At 40.3% G+C, this 20,444-nt stretch overlaps 1 protein-coding gene across 4 annotated transcripts in view; it reads left to right on the top strand.

Annotated features, from left to right (window-relative positions):
• The window catches only part of ALCAM (activated leukocyte cell adhesion molecule), a 117,238-nt gene that overhangs the window by 78,860 nt on the left and 17,934 nt on the right, over positions 1–20,444 (top strand). For all 4 annotated transcript variants that reach the window (XM_084537275.1, XM_084537276.1, XM_084537273.1 and 1 more), the window contains exons 2-8: positions 3,509–3,609; positions 6,061–6,280; positions 10,362–10,426; positions 10,818–10,905; positions 11,726–11,908; positions 16,125–16,252; positions 17,993–18,122. In XM_084537275.1, coding sequence (XP_084393401.1) covers positions 3,509–3,609; positions 6,061–6,280; positions 10,362–10,426; positions 10,818–10,905; positions 11,726–11,908; positions 16,125–16,252; positions 17,993–18,122 — 915 coding nt within the window. The remainder of the gene's footprint in view (positions 1–3,508; positions 3,610–6,060; positions 6,281–10,361; positions 10,427–10,817; positions 10,906–11,725; positions 11,909–16,124; positions 16,253–17,992; positions 18,123–20,444) is intronic.

The following is a 20,444-nucleotide window of genomic DNA, read 5'->3' as shown; positions in this document are numbered from 1 at the left end:
GGGAAATGAGTTAGGAGGTACCTCAGCCTCCTCAGACCTGGATGTAGGGAACTGGAAGGTGAGCTGGGTTAACTCGGGGTACAGCTATAGCCCATAGCTAGTTCAGCAGAGCTTCTTCCCCCAGCACTTGTGGGAAGAGATCCTGCCTCTGCACCAGTGTTGTTGTTAATGATACTGCCTCAGTTTTAGAAGACAACATCTGAAAATCATGTAGGGGAGCAGGTTAAAGCCTTAATTAGCCGTAGAAAGCTGTATCAGAAATGCACCAGGGCAGGGAATGATGTTTGGTAACTTCTTGCTGTGTTATTCCCTGTAATTGCCTTTGCTCCCTCCTGCAGTTAATGAGATATGAAGGCCTTGACCTTGACCCGGGGTGGTGTTAGGGCATGGAACAATTTGTTATGTATTTGTAGTCTCTCTTTCATTTTCTCTGTCTTCAAATGAGCTGGAATCTATGTCCAAAAAAAAAAAAAAAAGTAAATAAATAAATAAAATAATAATAAAAAAGGCATTATTCTGTAGTTAAAGCTGTCATTTTCTTCTACTTTCCTCTCCATCCCACCGTTTTACAAATGCATATAATAGCTATGAAGAGGAATTTCTACATTTGTTGAGGTTTTTTGTTTGTTTGTTTTGTAATGTATTGGTTTGCAAAGTTGTTTTGCAGAGATTACTGCAGTTCCTGCTGTGAAAGTTTGCGGTTGTTCAACTTGTTTGCACTCCTTAAACGTCCTAGATTTCTCCCTACAGAAGAGGAAGGAGAAAATTTTACTGCAGGACCTTTTGTGTTTTTCTAAAGACTGTTTCTCTGCATGTAAAGTAAAACCTTTTTTTTTTTTTTTTTTTTTTTCCATTCTGTGTTAAATTCCTAGAAAACTGTATGGTTTAGCTTAGGCAGAATTTATATCAACAAGACATGATTTTACAGGGTTTTGTCCATTTGAAGGAATGCATTTCAGATGAAAGAATCCTTCAGGATCAGAGGCCAGGCTTTCCATTTATCAGGCCGTTCATTGATTACCTGCTCTGAATGCTGCAAACGTAAATCCTTTCCAGAAACAGTTTCATTCACATTCCTGGGGCTGTTTGTCAAGTATTTGGTGGCGTATGCTTGTTCCCTTAGCAACTCGCAGGGGTTAAACGACTGCCTAGGAGAGAACAGCAGCGAGCAGCCTCGCAGATCCCACAGGGTTATTTTGTTTTTCCCTAATGACGGAGCCTATCTGCTAGCAGAAAGAGCGGCTTCTGGTTTTCCGCGTGATGCAAAGTGCTGTTACGGAATGCCAAGTTACCGGTGCCTGGAATTTGAATGAGTACTAACCTGGTTACCAGTGGAATAAAGATTTGCAGGTCTCTTGTAATTTTATGCCCGTGGGAGAGAGGAACCCAGAAGGACTGTTCTCCAGCTCTAGCTGAAATGAACATTAGGATTCAGCTGGCAAAGCCTGAGTTGTGTGGTCCCCCTCCTGAAGAGCAGAACGAGGATGAATGCAAGGGAGGGGGGGTCATGGGGAGAAAATATTCCTGTTTTGAATTTTACTTCTGTTTGTAGTTTGATTTCATAAAACGTCGGCCCTATTTCATTAAAATTAAAGTTAGCTGCTCTCTCCAAAAATTTCTGCTTTGCTTGTAGAGCGTGCACTTATTCAGCGCCATCTAGTGGACCAACTGCTATTGTAAGTTAGAGAGCAAACCACGGCAAATTAGAGCATGCAGTCCTTATAATGCCAATAATGTACCCAAAGCATGTTTGTGACCAAGTATATAACAGAGTCAGAAAAAGATTAGCAGTTGTTTAGTTGATACGGCTTGCTATGATGAAAAGAAATTTTATGGTACATGCCAGCGCTGTTGCCTCTTACCTATTGAATTCCACTAGTCCATCAAGCTCCAGCTTGCTTGCCTGCTTCTCTGCTCCACCATACTGTGTTGTCTAGGCCATAAGCTTCTCTAAGGAAGGATTTAGGAATAGCATTCCTCCGTGTAGTGCCACAGAAAATAGAGAAGAGCCTAATTGGCACAGTGATGCAAATGACGAGTATTGGCTGGTGCTAACTGCGAGCTCAGAAGTCCTCACCTGAGGAAAAATGTCCTGGAGTCTGTCTAATTCAAGTTGCGGGCAAGGAGTTCAAGGTTTGGATCTTTGAAAATAACTTATGGAAAAGCAATTCCCCAGGGAAAGTCTCCTTACAGAGTATGTGTGCAAGAGAACTGTCAGGTCATCCCAGTGGCTGCTTCAAGACTCGTGGAAAGATGAAGGGGCTCTGGCTCAGGTCTTTGGGGGCACCTGGGAACAGGTTTGCTCAGCCCGTTCTCCAGCATGAGCAAGAAGGGCTGAATCACCAGAAAAATGTGTGCCTGCGAGAAGGATGGGGTGCTGCTGCAGCCGTGGCCACATCACTAGCATCCTACTACTCTCTCTTAGAGAACGTTTCCCTGGCAGCAAGCTTTCAGCTGCAAATGAAGGCAGAGCACGGAGAGGGTCCTGACTCTGTGGGCAGAAGACCCTGGCCAAAGCCGCAGACGTGTGGGCAAGAGCTGGCAGCCGCCATGCCTGCTCCGTGGCGCCGAGCGAGCACCGGAGGCCCCAAACCTCCCAGCAGTGAGCTGATGGGGCTGCGGTGTAAGGAGCACTGGGCTTCCCCAAGAGCAGGGGTGGCTGCTAAAAATAGGAGCCAAGAAATGTTGCACAGGGCAATCCTGGCAAATGCACCAGGTTTTAACATCTTCTGCTTGAAACTCCCTTGCATTTTAACAGCTCTTCACTTAAGGGCCTGTTGGTTTTGTTCAGTTCGCATGTTTTGGACAATGAAAATAAGTGGGTCACTTTATACCCTGCGAATCGTATGCATTAGCACAATAACACTGTGCTGAGGTTTCTAAAAAGCTGTTTTTAAATAATTCATAGAACCATTTCACTTCAGTTTTTCAAAACGTCAGTGTACAGACTAGTTTGTTTCCTAGGTTTAACAGGATGTAGCACTCAAATAACACTCTCATTTTCTTCCTTTCTTTTCTAAGTTTATAATGTAGTGCAGCGATCACAGTAAGGCTTGTCGGCTGACCTCATCACAGCAGAGCATTGCAGCCTAACCCCTCCAGGCAGGAGTTTTCATACCAATTTTTCATACAATAAATGTTTGGGGGTTTTCCTTCTCCAGCTTTGAGTTTGTAATGATAGCTGTGAATACCGAATGCAGTGTGCGTGGTCATCCAGTGGAGCAGGTGAAACCCTGTCTGAAAATTCATGTGGCTCCTCCTGACAGCAGCAGGAAATGTGGGTCCAAGAAGGGCTTAATGTTTAAGTAAACTCATTTATTGGCAGGGATCCTGCTTTGTTAGAGGTTTTGGGATAAACCCGATGTGCTAGAAAACAACCATTTTCAAAGAACGTGGCTTTTTTTTTTTTTTTTTTTTTTTTTGGTAGTAGCTGTGCACCAAATGTTAGCATATTGGAATTCGAGAAAACGCTTTAATTATTTCCTCTCTTTTTCTGTTTCTCCTCTAGCTCTGGGATTGTATACAGTAAATGCAATATATGGAGACACTATTACCATGCCTTGTCGTCTAGAAGTACCAGATGGTCTTATGTTTGGAAAATGGAAATATGTAAGTACAGCTTACCTTTTTGTTCATTAGAGCTGATATGAGATGTGCGCTTTTTGTGCATGAGGCTACAGGATTCCAGTTGATAGGATTTCTGCCTCATATACAAAGGTATTTATTTCTGTGTGAAAGACTGCTAGATTCCCATCTGTATAACCTCTGCCAAGTATAGATGAGAGGTTTGAGGAATTAATCTCATTGTTCAAGAGAAATAATTGTCGGGGAGTCCTCTGCCAACCTGTGTTAGAAATCTGGCATGTTACCCAGCAGCATCTCACTGGCTTGACAGAGCCACCGCTGTATGTTTGAATGCTTTTGAAACAGGCTGCCTGAGGCAGGGCCTGCCTCATCCCCAGGAAAATGCTGTCCCCGTGCTTGGTTGATGTGATAGTTGCCGGCTCAGCACCGTTTCATGACTGAGTGTATTTTATGCACAGCGAGGAGTGTGGAGCTGCAGTGGTCTCACCCTGCCTGTTTTCCCTGCTTCTGCAAAGCTGATCTAAATCTCCTTGTGTGCTCCAAACCAAAATGCTGCCAGCAAAAAGTGATTTCAACTCTGACAGTGGATTTAAAATTATTTAGTTTTCTCTATTTTAATGGCATCCACCAGTCTATTTTAAAGTAGAAGGATCTGCCTCTGTTGTTACTGCACCATCCACCTACCTCTTTTCCGTGTACCTTGAGGTTTGCAGCTTTTACAGACCTCGTGCACTTGAGAATTCCTGCTGTGCAAATATGTTTTGGGATTCCAACTCAGAAGTCTGTGGAGAATGATTCCCTCAAAGGGACAGTAAAATTGTTTCATGTAACTATTGAGAAGATGCAGGGCCTGCATTTTGCAGCATAATTTTTTTTTTTCTTTTGGGAAGACACAAGTCCACCTCTATGATGCAGGGCTGCTTAAGAAAAGGAAATTCATCATCTCTTTCTGGTGCATTTGGGTTGCTTGTCTCAGACAAGTGATGAGTACCAGTCAGCAAAAGGAGGCATTACAGCTTGGCCTAAGTGTGTGGACACGTCACGGGTACCATCTGCTGCTGATGGGAAGGGACACAAACCTGACGTGAAAAAAAGCAGCTGCAATTTGTATGAAATTGTTGACATAGTCAACATATAACCAAGTGAAACTGATACCAGCTCTCCCAGGGCAGCTTCCAGCTAGTAACACTTGTTTTTTGGGCGGGGAGGGTTGGTTGGTTTGTGGGATTGGGTTTTTTCAGCAGGGCGATTATTTCATCAAAAGAAAGAGGAATCCCATTTGGGCTTGAAGAGTTAAGAGCTCGTTTGTGCTTGACAGCCAACTTCTTGTGTATAAAGCTAAGGCGATGCCTTCTTTCCTGTGTGACAGACACCTGGAATAATCCAATGCTTGAAAGTGAGAAAGGGAAAAAGACTATAAGGGAATTCGAGCTTCACATTAACTGTTGTCTCCTGCTCCCAGCCCTGGCTCTGACACCACTCATCTCCTGTCACAGCATCGTCATGCTTTTGTGAGCTCTGCAGTCAAGCTGAGATATTGTGCTGGGAGCGCTGCTACTATCAGTGCTGCAAGGTGCAAAGGATAAAAGGGAACTAAAACCTTTCCTAGCCCTCAGCACGGTACTGAACATAGAGTTGGATTCAACCTTTCTCCTTGCTGTATTTAGAGGGGACCATTGTCTTGTCCCTTCTCTGTGCAGGGGGGAAATTGAAGCCCGCACCACTCAGCTTGTAACTTGGTCTCTCATGAAAATAAAATACTGATACAGTAGGTTTGTGCAACACTCTCAATTCTATATTCCTTTGTAGGATGGCAGCTGCATACTGATTGATATAAGGAGGATGTCTACAAAATTATTTTTTCAGATTATCCTGAGGGGCATAAATAAAAATATTTGATTGTATGTACATTCCCATGCCACAAGCTCTTGGGCCTTTTAAAAACAAAAAAGGGGGAAAAAAAAAAAAAAAAAGAGAGAGAAAGCTAGAACCTAATTTAGAATAAAATAGGCAGTTATGCCTGATTAAATCCTGCATTTGGAATGAAGTCTGAATATCCCAGACAAACAATATGAATATGTAAAACAATCACAAAAAAAAGGGAAACTGAAGCTTTTGAGCTTAGCTCATAAAGGCTTCTATTTCAAATGACTTTTTCATACACACAGAGTCAGGTGGCGCCAGAAACACCACCCTTGATCTCAGAAAGCCCTGTGTTGTGCTGCAGTTTGAGTCAAAGGACGGAAATTACTTCTGCTGATGATATTCTCAACATGTACAACAGCAGCCTTAGACTAGCTCTCATATAACACTGGATTTCTTGCTTGTGTAGCAGAAGTTAATCAGCAAAAAGTAATGTCATGTATTTCAAAGATTTTTTAAATTATGGCTTTGTACCAATTGCAGATCTTCAGGAACTTCTAAAATTAATCCGAGTGTTCATGCAAAATAGAGGTGTTTATCCTTTTATTATAGGAAATGCCAAATGGATCTCCAGTATTTATTGCCTTCAGATCATCCACAAAAAAAAATGTACAGTATGATGATGTACCAGACTACAAAAACAGGTTGAGTCTCTCAGAAAACTATACATTATCCATCAGGAATGCAAGAATCAGTGATGAAAAGAGATTTGTATGTATGCTAGTAACAGAAGACGATGTTTCCGAAGAACCAACGATAGTCAAAGTCTTCAGTAAGTAAATCTCCTTGTTACTACTGTTAACTTTCATCAGTATCTGAATCATAAATTACGAAAACTTTTATTTAAGGGAAAGATTAAAGCCAAGAAAGTAAGCTTTGCTGAGTACATTACTAAGACTAGCAAATTTCTGCAGCTTTCAAAATGTAATCTACTGGTAGCATTTACGTAACGGGACTGCCTGCACTTACAGTTTATTCATGATAAGTGCTGGCTCAAAGAGAATTTTAGACTTTGATAATGACTCACTTATGTGATGTCATTTGGCCTTGGAAATGAAAAATGTAAAATTAGCACTGATTATGTTTCATTTGTTCTCTAAGCAAATTTTTATGCAGGAGAGAAGCATTAACCATGTGTGGTCTAAAGGATTAGGTCAGTGTAGAGGTTTAAAGCGACTCCGAGCAGCCAGTATGCAGTGGTGTGACCTTTGAGTAAGCAAGGAGCAGGAAAACCAGCTGCTAGCCCCAAAGGCTTACTTTATTCCCAGTTGAGCTACCAGGAGGAATACCAGGCTGCAGTTCTCTTTTAGAGCAAGAAAGCACTTCAAAGTGTATTCTGGGGCAGCCACAGAATTGGATCTGTAGGTGTTGAGGACACAGCAACAACATGTTATGGGGAACTTAGAACTAGATGTGGTCTGGTCCCATGCACTGTTGGTGGGAAGCATTAAGGGAATTTCTGAAGCGTGTGTTCTGGTTTCGTGGCACCCAAAGGAACCCAGGTTGCATGCGGTGAGGCCGATCTGCAGCGAGAACCGAGGCAGTCCTGCTCTGGTCAGACATGAGCATTGGCAAACCTGATTCAGAGCTGAAACGTTCCCTCAAAAGCTGAACCGCCCAGTGGAAGGGCATTGGTTGCTCCTTTTTAGGGATGTAGGCCAGTTGAAGCTAAGGTTAGCATTTGTACATGCTGCAGTTTCAAACAGACCACGCCTTTGGCTTAAAAAACAAGAATATATTTTAGAAGGGAAACCCTTCTGGGAGAAGGTGTCAGGGAGGCTGCGGTGTTGTCTTGGCAGAAGTTCGTCAATGGCATAAATGAGTTTGAAGGTAGATTAGGAGTCAACAATAATTCCCTTTCCCCTGTTTCACTTTGCATTTGACTGTAAGAACAAGTGAATTAACGACGACAGGGACAAGCGCGCTCAGTGCACGCATAGTAAACTCAGTGCTTCAAAGGAAACGATAAAGAATTATCATGTTTACTTATCACACAGCAGTAAATATGGAGATGAGACAGTGGTATATGGTGAACTAAATACTAACGGCTTGAATTACTGTGTACTGTACTAAATATTAACACAATGCTAACTCAGCCATGGAGCACAGCTTGTATATTTTACAGTATGCATTAATACTAATAGAGAAAGCTTCTATTTACTGAGGAAAACAGGAGTAGAGGATGGCATATACGTAATGTGGTTGACATGGCATGGCAAGAAAGAGTTACCTTTACAGTTTTTCATTTTGAATTCACAACTTTATTTAGGGCTCTCATAACATATTTGTGTGTTTAACTTCCTTGAGGCTGGTTGGGGGCTTTTCAGTTTTTGCTCTTGCTTGTTTTAATTACGAAAGAGTTAAGAGTAGCCTGCAAGCTTCATTTATTCAGTGGTACTTCTAAGTGGTGTTTCATTTCTTCAGTGGAGTTTCTAAGCTCCTTGAACCACAGATACAGAGTTAAGCTACCATAGTGCAAACCCTCATAAACCAAAAGCCTTGTGTATCTGAAACTCAGCTGTGTCCCAGAAGGCTTGACTGAAGCTGGGTTTCACTGGAGCTTGTCACACCCTCAGCTGTTGCTACCTGATTAGCTCAGGGCTAACAAGCCAAAACGGCTCATTGCACAGATCCCACCTGCTAGTCACACTCACTGGACTATTCAAACAAGGTCTACCAGCTTTCCAGATGGATCCCGTCAGCTTCTTTCTCTGGAATTAAATGGACACAGTTCCCAAAGCAGAGCAGCCCCGCAGACACTAGCTGCTGTCCTGCAGCACCGATATTTGGCTGGCGCAGGCAGTGAGCTGCCTATCATTGTACCTGTGCAGGGTTGCAGAGTGCTCTGGTGAGCTCTTCAGCTGAGAAATGATCTGTGTGCCGAAGCTGTAAACCTCCCGAAGTGTCTTCTGCTGCTGCTAAGCTTAAAATTTCATCTTGCTGTAGAAAGTAAAAGCCGAGTAAGTCTTTTATAGTGAATTATCTTCACACGTGTGCTGCGGCTCCTGGGATTTGGCAGCAGGCGTCTCCTTTCGGCGGCTGCTCTGCGAGCACAGGTGGAGCCTCTCAGCCCCAGCTTCTGCTCTGGGACCAGGGCAGCAGCGTAGCAAAAGGTGCAGAACCGGTGGGGCTCCGACTGACTCCCTTTGGGCAAAGGATGCAGGCGGAGTATGAAGCACAGCAGAGGTCTTCCTGAATGGCCACAGAGAGCAGTCCTGGGGGAAAAGAGAGATGACAGGAGGGAAAGCTGGGGGAAGGCTGTGTGGTTTGATTTGATCAGCTGGTGACTGTGACAGGAAACCAACTATTCCTGGTTATAGGACCAGAAAATCTAAACCAGAAGGCCTGTCACTGGTCTTGTAAAAACTAATTTGCTTGAATTGACATGAAAATGCTTTGTCCTTGTCAGGTTCTTACAAAAATAGGTTAACCATTTTCCTTCATAACTCACAAAAGAAATAATCATGCACATGGCTTTTAAAAATACATCTCACTCTGTTAGCCCTTTGAAGACATTGTGATGGGTTTGGTGCATAGCTTCCACTGTTTCTTTTGTTTGTTTTTTGTTTTCTTATTTTTTATTTTTTTTTGCCACAAGCAAGTTCTTTGAGAATGTCAGATAAATAGCTTCTTTATTGCCTTTCATTTCCTTTTTGAGCGTTTCTTCCTGTTCCATTTTGGCTTAGTCTTCCAAGCGAAGAGTATCCGTGCATTTGTGTACACACACACATATACACATGCACACCAAGCAAGTGAAGTCTTGGGGAAACACGTAGGCGTGCAGTCTCTGCCACAGCAGGAGCAGTCCACCTGCAGATGAGTAACTTCACCGGGGTGTTGAAATTCTGGCAAGCTGGCATGGAGTTCACTGGGGATGGGAATGCTGGCAGTACTTCAAAGGGAGCTTGATTTGGGGAAAAAGATTCTGTAAGCTGGTGTGGTTAAGGATGTGTCAGTCTGTAAAAGTATATAATGCGTATACTTATTTAAGCAATACAGAGTGCAAAGGTTTCTTTGACTGTACAAACATTGATTTATTTTTCCCCCTCACTCCTCCCCACTTTTTTTTTAGAAACTGTGGGAAAAACTGTCTCTTCTGGAGATAAGAATTTGCATTCCGGGCTTTAGGCCAAACTATTTTAACAGACAACTTATATAGTCTCTAGAAAGTGCTTTTTTATGATGGAAATGCTGATAGATCCTCCACTTTGGCAAGCTAAGAGGTCCATCTACCATTAAAAAAAATTAATAAGAAGACACATTGGCACTGAAGAAAAAGTTTATTTTTTTTAAGAGAGTCATAAGCAACTCAGAATTAGTTAAAGTAATTACACCTCCTTCAGTCGTCTGAATTTCCTAAATGTAACAATACCCACTAGGAAAAATAAACATTAGAAGAATGATCCAGTTGAATTTGTTCCTTTATAAAGTGGCAGCTCAGCTACAGTAATATCCATAGCAAAGCTGCTTTAATGTTGCTGTGTTTTTTGTACCATTGGTTCCTTCTCCAGCATGTGTGTCACATAAATCAGATACAACAGAGCAGGTTTGCTCCTCCCAGGTACTGAACAGTCTGCCTGGCTAAAATTTATATTATCAGGAAGCATGGAATTCATTATGGAAAGTATGACACATTTTAAGGTAGTGTTTTTTCCTCCTCTCCAGTCCATTTGCTGATATTGGGGTAGAAGTATCTCTTTTTTTTTTTTTTAATGGCAAAATATAGTCAAGACTATAGCAGCACAGGTTGTTCTAGTTAGTCTTAAAGTTCACGCATCTTCTGGTAATGTTTGCTTTTTCGAAAAACTGTTTGTTCTTCTGACACTAGTGCTTTTATCCTATTTATGTTTTAGAACAACCTTCTCAACCAGAAATCTTGCATCAAGCAGACTTCTTAGAAACAGAGAAGCTAAAAATGGTAAGAGCAGCATTATCCCTCAAAGTTATGTGTCTGAAGGCTGCCCAAAGTTCCTTTGCAGTTGAGATGGAGAGAGGTGATGGACTGAGGCTAAGAGAGGCTGCATGTGCGTTTGTGCCTGTGGGAGATCGCATTGTGTAGCCAGACTGAGCACAGAGTGGTTCCCTCAGCAATACCCTAATAGCCCTGCAAGCAGGGTCCACTGTGATCTTAGACTCACCACCGAATGCTCTTCTGTATTGTACCTAAACATTGATGGGTTTTGTCCTATTTAAATATATATGTTTTGGGGGTTAAGCATTTGAACTGTCTAGAAGTTTTTAGCCTAAGTGAAAACAGATCTATTAAAACAGTGGAGAAGACTGGCTACTAATTCCTGTCTGTTTTGCAGCTTGGAGAGTGCATTGCAAGAGACAGTTATCCCGAAGGCAACATTACGTGGTACAAAAATGGGAGAGTTTTGCAACCTGTGGAAGAAGGTACATTTCACTAATGGACACTGTTCCCATAAGCTCCCAGTTTATGGGAAATGCTCTATTTTAGTCTAAACTACTGTTCCTTTGAGGAAAATGACTTATTCAGAAACATGACACTGGAAAGAAGCTTCTCGGGTGCCTTTCAGAGCACCCAAGCTATGCCATATAATCTCTCTATGTCAAGTTCCAGCTTAAAAAACACTGTGGGGACAAAGGTTGCCTTCGTTAATGCTGTTGCCAAACCATTCTTGAACCTACGTAGCTGGTAGAAACTGATCTAATTTTCGGCTTTGTATACAGTATTAATTGTCTCAATTTTATACCTGTCCAATACTGTGTTTGGACATAGTCATAGTCTCCTTATGCAGGTATTTATTCTCAGGATATTTAGAAAGAACACTTTTTTTTTTTTCTTTTCTTCCTTTTTTGCCTTTCAACTTTGATTTTGATAGGCTGATCAGGCCAATATTTTAGCTTCCTTAAAACAGGGAATGCTCACAACGCTAAGTTTTAAATGTGATCTTAAAATTGCTTTTTCCAGCATTTCTGAGGCCTTCTTAGTAAGCTGAGATTTGTATTACAAATAATTGAAAACTAGTTTTTTGTTTTGATTTAAAAATGTACAGTATGTTAGGAATATGTTGCTGATAAAATGTTCCTAGTAAATATCAGTGGCGATACTGAAGGAAAACTCTTTGTGTAGTCTGTTGGGTAATTTGTCATGTTGCTTGTGTGTTTGCAGCCTGATAACTATAAATAGAGAAAAGGCAAGCAAGATGTATCTGCAGTAGGAAGTATGAGTGAAACAATATTTCCTTTTCAGTTGTGGTCATAAATTTGCAAAAGACTGTGGACAAATCAACTGGACTCTTCACCATGACATCATCTCTTCAGTACATGCCAACAAAGGAAGATGCAAACGCTAAATTTACTTGTAGCGTGACATATTTGGGACCATCTGGCCAGAAAACGATACAGTCTGATCCAGTTGTCTTCGATGTTCACTGTAAGTTATTAAAAAGCATCTATTGCTCTGTGAAGTCTTCCTCGGGGGAAAAAAAAAAATTATATATATATATATATATATAAAATCTGAGACAGTTTACAACATTACAGACATTGCTATTTGACTATCAAGGTGATGTTTTCAAAGCTGGTTTGAAGGTCTGAGTATAATGGCTATATGATTTTCATTTATCTTAAGATGTACCTGAGTTTTCTTTCTCTTTAATAGTAGAATACTAAATATTAAGACTGGATTGGCAAGAGGAAAGTGATAACCTCAAACATGTACTGCAAAATGTTTTTTTCAGAACTTCAGTGAAGATAGAGGGTGATTAGAATGATCTGCGTCCTCTGAAATAGGCAATTAATACAATTAATACACCATATAATTTTCAATGCACTGAAATGCACTCCTTTGTTTTTGCAAAGGAGAGTCAGCACCAAGCAGCTAATGCAGGTAGACTACCTTGCACAAAACGTAGTAGCTTCTCTACAGCTGTAAGACGCTGATATTTACATTTAAAATGTGGCATTTGGGTACTGGTAGACTTCTAATTTTAAAGTAGAGAATGTGTGTGAATAATTACTTCCAGCTGGGCTAAGTCCCAAAGCAACTTCCTTACTGTGTTATTGGAGATCGTAATTCTCCTTTGAATAAAGAAAGCAAACAGTTGGCAAGGAAAGGTCAGAGAAGGTGCTAGCAGTGTGGAAGGGTAGAAGAGACATTTCAGGGTCTTGTAAAGTGACACTTCTGAAGGACTGTAGAAGGCAGCATGCTGTAAAAAAGTGAATTGAAACAAGGATAAGCAAGATATCCAGTCAAGTGTTGTTTCTTTGTGCACTTTAGGTAATACCTCAGCTTATAAAGTCCCCATTTGAAGAACAATGAGGTCAAAGTGTATGGTCCAGATGTGCAATAGGACCTTAGCATACATTGTCTAACAACCTAGGACCTTAGCAAACATTGTTTAACAGCCCTGGAATCCAGTTGAATACGAAGAAAATGAGTACTGCACGCGTGATTTCTGCAGCCAGGAGGTGTGCTCCACTGGCTTGAAAACAAAAGTCCTGGACTTGAAGTGGCAAGGTATTTTCTACCTTGCCTTCCAAGAATACTGTTGGCTTTAGAGTAAAAGGTTGCCCAATTTCCTTTTTGCATATCTTCATTTGCAGTAACTTCAATTCCATACTCTGCTCAAATGCATCTCCAAAAGAATTTCTGAAACTTTTTATTAACAGGCATCCAGAGCTTCAACAGATGGATTTCTTGACGGATGTTACTTGAGGATAATGATGTCTGATTTGGTTTTGTTTTTAAATTTGTTTCAGTGTTCCTAATTAGTTTCTTTCTCAATAAATGTGATTTTTTTTAATCTTTCAAATGTAATGAAGATGAAAAAAAAAAAAAAAAAGCCAGACTCCCACCTCTAAGAAACGGAAGTATGTCTTTCAGCCTTTACTTTTTTTTTTTTTTTTTTCAGATTGGCTGTTAAATTATCACGTTTCGTGTCTCTGAAACAAGTTGCAAAAATCAAAAAATAGACCTGCTGTTCATAATGATATCCAGTGAGATTGCTTGCAACTTAACCTGTTCATCACAAGGAAATGGGGCAAGCACACCTAATGCCTATACAAGATTTTCTTTTTTGAAGACATACCTGTTTAGTCAGAATTTAAGAAATGTTTTACTGTTTGTATTAGCTCAGGGTTAGTGCCATCTCCAGTTAGTGACATGTCTCAAGTGTTGAATAGCCAGCTGACCCCCTGGAAGCAGCCAGTCACTGTAACAGTGCGAGAAGAAAAGTGAATGAGCTCCTGCAGAATTTGGTGCTAGCTAAAGAAAGGTAACCCAGCCAGCAGTAAACAGTGCTTAACCATGAGCTCTGGTTTGCAGCTGTAGCCAGCAAGCTACAGAGAATAGCATGAGTAATACAAGAGAACTGGCACTGGCCAGTTAAATAATGTCTGATTGTATCTGAATTATCTAGTTTCTGGGTACGTTCGGTTCTGCTCAGAGTTAATCAATGTAAAAAGATAATGTTAGTCAGGCAAACTTTCCAATCATGCTCTCTTGTTAAGTGTCTGTCTTGCTATAAATGAACTTTCCATAAGAGATTAGAGTTAAAGGGGATTTTCACTCATGCTGCTTCCAGCAGCTATGTTTTTGTTAAAATTTCACTGAATGATGTCAGTTGTGGGTATGGTGGGTCTGGGACAGAGGCGTTCATTCACTCAATACCCTTCATTCACTTAATTCACCCTTTGGTGCCTGCTTCCAGAATTTTGCTCTTGCAGAAAGCAGATACAAAACCTCTGGTTTATAGAAGCACAAGGTGACATGGACCAAGCCAGGGATATATGCAAGACGTGCCTTCACCAAGCCACTCCTGCTCACTAATGAAGGCAGGGAAGCATGTTGCCGAGTGCTGCTTAGCATGAGTATTGCACTGAACATTGTCACTGCATTGCCTTCCTCACAAGGGTGACCTGTTCGCCTTAGAGAACAATTTAATTAGTCTTCTGGTATTTACTTCTGTAGATTTTTTTTTATTATTTTTCTTTTACAGTTTAGAGAATGAGATTAAAACTTTGCTCCCAGCTGATGGCAGTGCACAGAAGGGTAAGATTTGCCTAGAGGAAAGACCGGTGGTTTGCAGGAGTGTCACTCTTATTTAACTGTGTCCACTTTTAATCCAGTTCTGCTTGTTGCTGTAGGGAAAAAAGTTCCAAATTAAAAGTCCTGAAGGTCTTCCTCAGTATAATTCTTCCCTTTTTATTCCCAAAACAAAGTCTAAGCAACTCCAGGGTGTATCTAGCTATACTTTACAATAACTTTCTCATATTAGGTCCCCTGTACATAAACTTGACAGAGGGGAAGACAAGTTCTGCAGCAGGCTAGCTCTGTTGAGCCAGCCCTCAAAACTGGGTTTTTGGCCAGAAGCTGCCAAGAGGTGTGCATGTGATTCATGGCCAGCTACTGTTGTGTATTGCACCACCAGCAGTGCTGGACTTCCCTTCCCTCGGTGGGCAAAGTTGTGCTTCAGCACTGAAGGTATTGAGGACAACGTTTGGATGTGGAAGGGGAGCCAAGGGCATTGCATCTGAAGGAGGGAGGATGTGGCCTTTTGAAGCCTGGTACCACTCTTCCTATGAAGAGAGATGAGAAGCCATGCTAAGGCTCTGGGTCATCGAGAGGCTACAACAGACTGCAGCTCCTGCTATTGAGAAACCCCACAGCAGAAGACGGACATGATGAATGCCTTAAGGGTCGGAAGGGCCGTAGAGCCCATGCTTCGCTAAACACACAAAATCAGCTGTCAGGCAAGGGTTTCTCTGCTGTCTAGATTTTTTTTTTGGTGTCTAATAAGGAGCACTGTACTGTGTCTTAATGCAAGACTTGCATCCTTGGTGGAATTTTACTTATTCATTGAAATTAAAGCAGTGAGAGTTATCTGCCCATATTATTTCCTTTAATTTTGTTCATTTTACTCTGTTTTTGAAAAATTATATTTAGGCTTCTACTTAGGAAGAAAAACATCTATTAAAGTATACTCTGTCTCTGCCTTAAAAAAATGACTGAAGTAAAACGTAAGTTATAGTTCAACTTCACTGAACATGACAGAAGTATGTTACATTTACAGTTCTGTTGACTATGTTAAGGGTCCTATTATGTTCACGAAATTCATCTTTCTGAAAGCCTGTAGTGATCAGCATATAGAACAGGCTGAATAGAGTTGCTTAGTTCATATTTCTTCCTTCTTAATGGAAGCAAGCTATTATCTAATACTAACGCAAGGCATTGAGAGCCTCTGTTTTTTTTCTGATTGCTGGAGTCCTCCAAACAGCAAGCTTCACAGAGGACAAGTTAATCCCTCATAATGAAATCATGCTGTGAAACTGTTCATACTGATCAGGGTTGTTTTTTTTTTTTCTTATAAGCTTTTGACATAGTTGTAGTCATCCCTGTTTCTGTTATAGGGTATTTTGGTGAAGAAAAATGAATTGTTGTATCATAGGGCTTCTTTGCGGTTACTTGGATTGGCAAAAATACGGAAGGCGTGATTAACTTCAGTTCTTCTATAAAAAGATCAACACATGTGAACACCTTCACCTGCTTGATGATAAAATTGTGTACTCTTTGACTGTGAAAAACCTGTGCATAGTGTTACTGTGTATTTTTTTGTGGGAACTGTTAAGTGTATATGTTGTTTTCACAGATCCAACAGAGAAGGTGACTATTCGAGTGCTGTCACAAAGTAGTACCATTAAAGAAGGTGATAATGTCACCCTGGAGTGCTCGGGGAATGGCAACCCTCCTCCACAGGAGTTCCTGTTTTACATTCCAGTAAGTCCATCCTTGCTGTCACTGCCTAGTGAAATATTCCGTATCATTCCTTCCTACAGACATTGATGCAATGTCAGCGTATACATGATTTTATAACAAATGAAGGAAGGAATCTGTTGCAACTAAAGTGAAAAATAGACATCAGCCATTACATCAGACTCTCTGAGAATGCCTTGCCAACTCAGGCAAAAAATTTTGAAGAACCTCTCCATTCCTCCAACCTGCCCAAAGTTTTGGGGGGCTTGGACTTTCTAAAAATTGCTAGTCTTCATTTCACGTCATCATATATTTTGATAAAAAGCTATCTTGGCAAAAGCAATTTAGCATCCTGAATAAAACCATCTCATTTGTTGTCATAACGGTGATTCAGCAGTGAAAGTACAGGAAATTAATTCAGCTTTTTTTTTTTTTTTGGACTTTCACAGATTAATCTTTTTGCAATTTATTTTATTTATGTATTTATTAATTAAACTGTATGGTGGCATACCAACACAAAAAAGAACCAGGGTGACAGCACAGGAGAAAGTGTAGAACAAATCTGTCAAATGCATAAGATAAAAATTGAGAAAGATAAAGGCTTTGATTCTGTTAATCTTCTTAGTATTGGTGAAATCCACAGACAGATGTGGCTTTGTATTCTAAGATTCCTACCTTCTTCCTGTGTCCTGCTTCTCCCTCATTTTATATCCTGCTTTTGTTCCTATTGCAGTAGTGAGCAGAGCTGAACATGGGAGAGGCCAAAAGTGGTGGCATGCTTTTAAATATTTCAAAAACTGCATCTGTAGCCCTTTGAACATAATCCTCTTCTGCTTTGGACTCCTGGCATGTTCGAATTACTGAAGAAAACTAGGAGTTGAAGTCTTCTTCAGCCCCTTAGGTTCAGTGAGTTACCCTAGGAATTCAGCAGATGCTAGGGAAGAAGTGCATGATGTCTCTCTTTGTTCCGCGATCTCAGTGAGAGAGCTGAACACCCCAGTTTGTCTGATCTTCAGTCTCCCTGCTACCTGATATTCTGATATTCTCTCTTAAGGGGAGCTGGGATTGGCAATTCCTTTGCAAGACTTGTGAGTATTGTGACAAACCTGGTAAATCTCCTTCTGGATTCAGATACGAATTAGGCTTTCATTGTGTGTGTGTTTCAAAAGCTGTTCAGTCAGTGAGTTATTACCAGGTGGAAACTGGGTGATGGGAAAATGTTGTTTTCTGGCTAATTCAAAACACCAGTTTTTGTAGATAACTACATGTTAAGGTAGTGTATACTCTAGCAGGCTGCATACCCTGATGTGGATAGAGCAAAGCTTGTTTGTGCTGTTGGAAAATGTACTCTTCATGACTTCTTTCTCTTAACTGAACATACCATTTTAGTTACAGATTTAAAAACAAATTATTTTGCTGTTGGGATTTCTCCAACGCTTATTAGTAGCCTGTTTTAGTCTTTGTTTTCCTCTTCTTTCATCTTACTGCTGAACTTTCAGATTTTTTATTTTGATTTTCTTTTAAAGTAAGCTAGTCATTCAGTTAAAAGAGTAAAGTTTTTAATAGTAGTTTTTCTTTCAAAAAAACTCTGCAGTCATTCAGTAAATATACATAATTGCTGTTAATAGATAACTACACTTCAGTAATACTGTATTTAAACATATTTTGATTTATTTCAGGATCCTTATAATTAAAAAAAAAATCAACAGAAATGAATGCTGTTAACAGGCCCATATACAATAAATGTTTTATTTCCATCTGCAGGGAGAAACAGAAGGTATAAGAAGCTCAGATACTTACGTAATGGCAGATGTGAGACGAAATGCAACAGGAGAATACAAGTGCTCTCTGATTGACAAAAGCATGATGGACGCAACCACCATCACTGTGCACTGTAAGTCCTTGCATTTTGTGCTCATAGTTAGGATATAAAACCTATCTTGCACTTCCTGGGATGGTTTCTCTCTGCTTTACTTTTAAGGAGGTCAGTCCAGTTAACGTACAGGAGAACTGAATGATGTTGATTGGTTGAAGTATTTGAAGTAGTATTAGGTCTTTTTTTTCTCTCTTTTTTTTTCTTTCTTTTTTTTTTTTTTTCACAAAACAAAGCAAAAACAAACAAAAAACTTTCTTTAACATATCTCTGTTTGAAAACCTTAAGTTTCTTAATTCACTGGCTGAGATAGAGATACACTTTACGCAACCTTTGTTTATTATATGATATTCTTGCACTGTCATGTTCAGTGAAAATTCTGATATTTTATGTTTCACTTATGTGAACATATAAATGGTAAATTAATCTGCTCCAACGGTGAATTAGAATGTACTAAGACACACAAGTTGGCCCACGCTGAAGGTTGTTCTTTGCAGTCAAATTCACGTTAGTCTAACATCTTTTCATCTTATCTTGACGAGGCTAACATGTAAAGAGAAGAAACTTAGGTATTCATTTTGTTCACGTATTTATTTTTTATTATTATTTTTTGTTGTTGTTGTTTTAAGTTTTTGCAGAAACATGAGAGCTTGGTAAATTTGCTTTAGCTGTATACTAGAATTTTTGCTCCCACTTTATCAGCACCACCTTATAAGCAATCGTTGAACTGGTTGAACTTTGAAGCAAACAGTTTAATGGTTGCTTTAATTTTCTCTCTGTGGAAGAAAACAAGCGGGGCCTCTTTCAAACTTTGCCATACTATCACAGTGTGTGAAATGAAACTCAGTCCAATGGTACTAGGTTTCCCTAGGGAACGCCGGTGGTGTCTAGTCTTCCCAGTAGCGTAAATACTTTTAATAGTTTACAGGTTCAGAGGGACATAATGGATACTGAACTTTAAATGCTCCCTCAGTAGTTGTATACTTTATGTAAAAAGAAAAAAAAAATGACATAGAAAAATACACAACTCTAGACAGAAAATGAATTTATTTTTCCCCTTAATTGTGAGGTCAGGTCAGAGTGTTTCAAGTTCAGAATTTATGTACTTGCATAAGAAGGTTGAAAACTCTGGCATTTCTACCTGCTACCTCTCTGCTCCATTCTTGAGTGGCCTCTGTTCTCCTCTTTGAGGGTTTTTTACAGCTTAAGAAGACCCAGCAGAGACTGGAGGAAACTTGTTTTGTCAATAGGAAATGAGATGACTGCTTTCTCAAGTGCCTTCCACTTGAATGAGATCTGTCAGATCTTGGCCAGGGAATGCTGAATGCAGTCTTGGCAGCAGGTGGAGGGTGCCACGCAGTCCACCCGTTTCCATTCAGCGCGTGCACAGGGAAATTTCTTAAGCTGCAGATAAATTTCTGAGATCACAGGAGAATGTCCTGTTTTATCTGCTTATATAACCTTCTCATTGCATTGCTTGTCTTGATCTACCACACACTATCTTGTATATTATCACTGCATCTGCTGATACTTGGTTCCTGCTGTAAGTTACACTGTCACGACTTCATTCAGTTTGCTTTCATGGTGAAGTGTCTCCATCCCTTCCTAAACCAACTTTATTCTTTCGTTAGGCATGGTTTACAAGATTGACTGTGTGTACTTGAACACAGTATTGCAAGGGCTGTTTGATTACATGGTGCTTCATTGCTTCTTAGGTGACATTTTCACTCTTCTACAACTTATTGCTCTGTGTACTCTTCTATTTTTTTTTTTTCCTTGGAAGTGGTACAATATATGTAGACTATATCTCTACATGAATTATTACCCTATTCCATTTAATGAACATTTTACATTTAAAAAGGTAATCTGCTGCTTTACCACCCATTCCCTTCTCTTGAGCAAGAACTGGGGTATGCAAGATCTGAAGAGAGCTCCATGCTACTGCCTCTATCTGCCCCCTGTCAAAGGTAGCTTGCTGGTAGTTCGCTGTGGTATAACTGACCCTTTTATTTTGCTCCATGTAGCGTGCATGTCAACCTGTATCTCCATAAATAGTTACTCTAAAGAACAACTTCTTCAACTCCAGGTTATCTGTAATGAGCCAGTTTTCCTTTCTCTGCTATTTTGCGTGCATGTCAGAAGAGTTTTACTGTATGAGAGAAGCATTTATTTTCTTGGCAGTCTTTCCAGTGTTGGCAGCAAGTGCAGCTACTCAGAAGTCACAGATCCAATCTAGTGCTCTGTTTCCTTGTTTTACTTAGGGTTTTTTACGTGTTTCTTAAACATCTCTACCTGCAACAAAGCCTTTGTTTAAGTGAGGCACAGTGGCCTGGAATAGTTCTG

This window comes from Aythya ferina (genome assembly GCF_964211825.1).
Source record: "Aythya ferina genome assembly, chromosome: 1".
NCBI lineage: Eukaryota > Metazoa > Chordata > Aves > Anseriformes > Anatidae > Aythya > Aythya ferina.
Note: the sequence above shows the minus strand (reverse complement) of the source record. Positions and strands in the feature narration are given on the sequence as shown.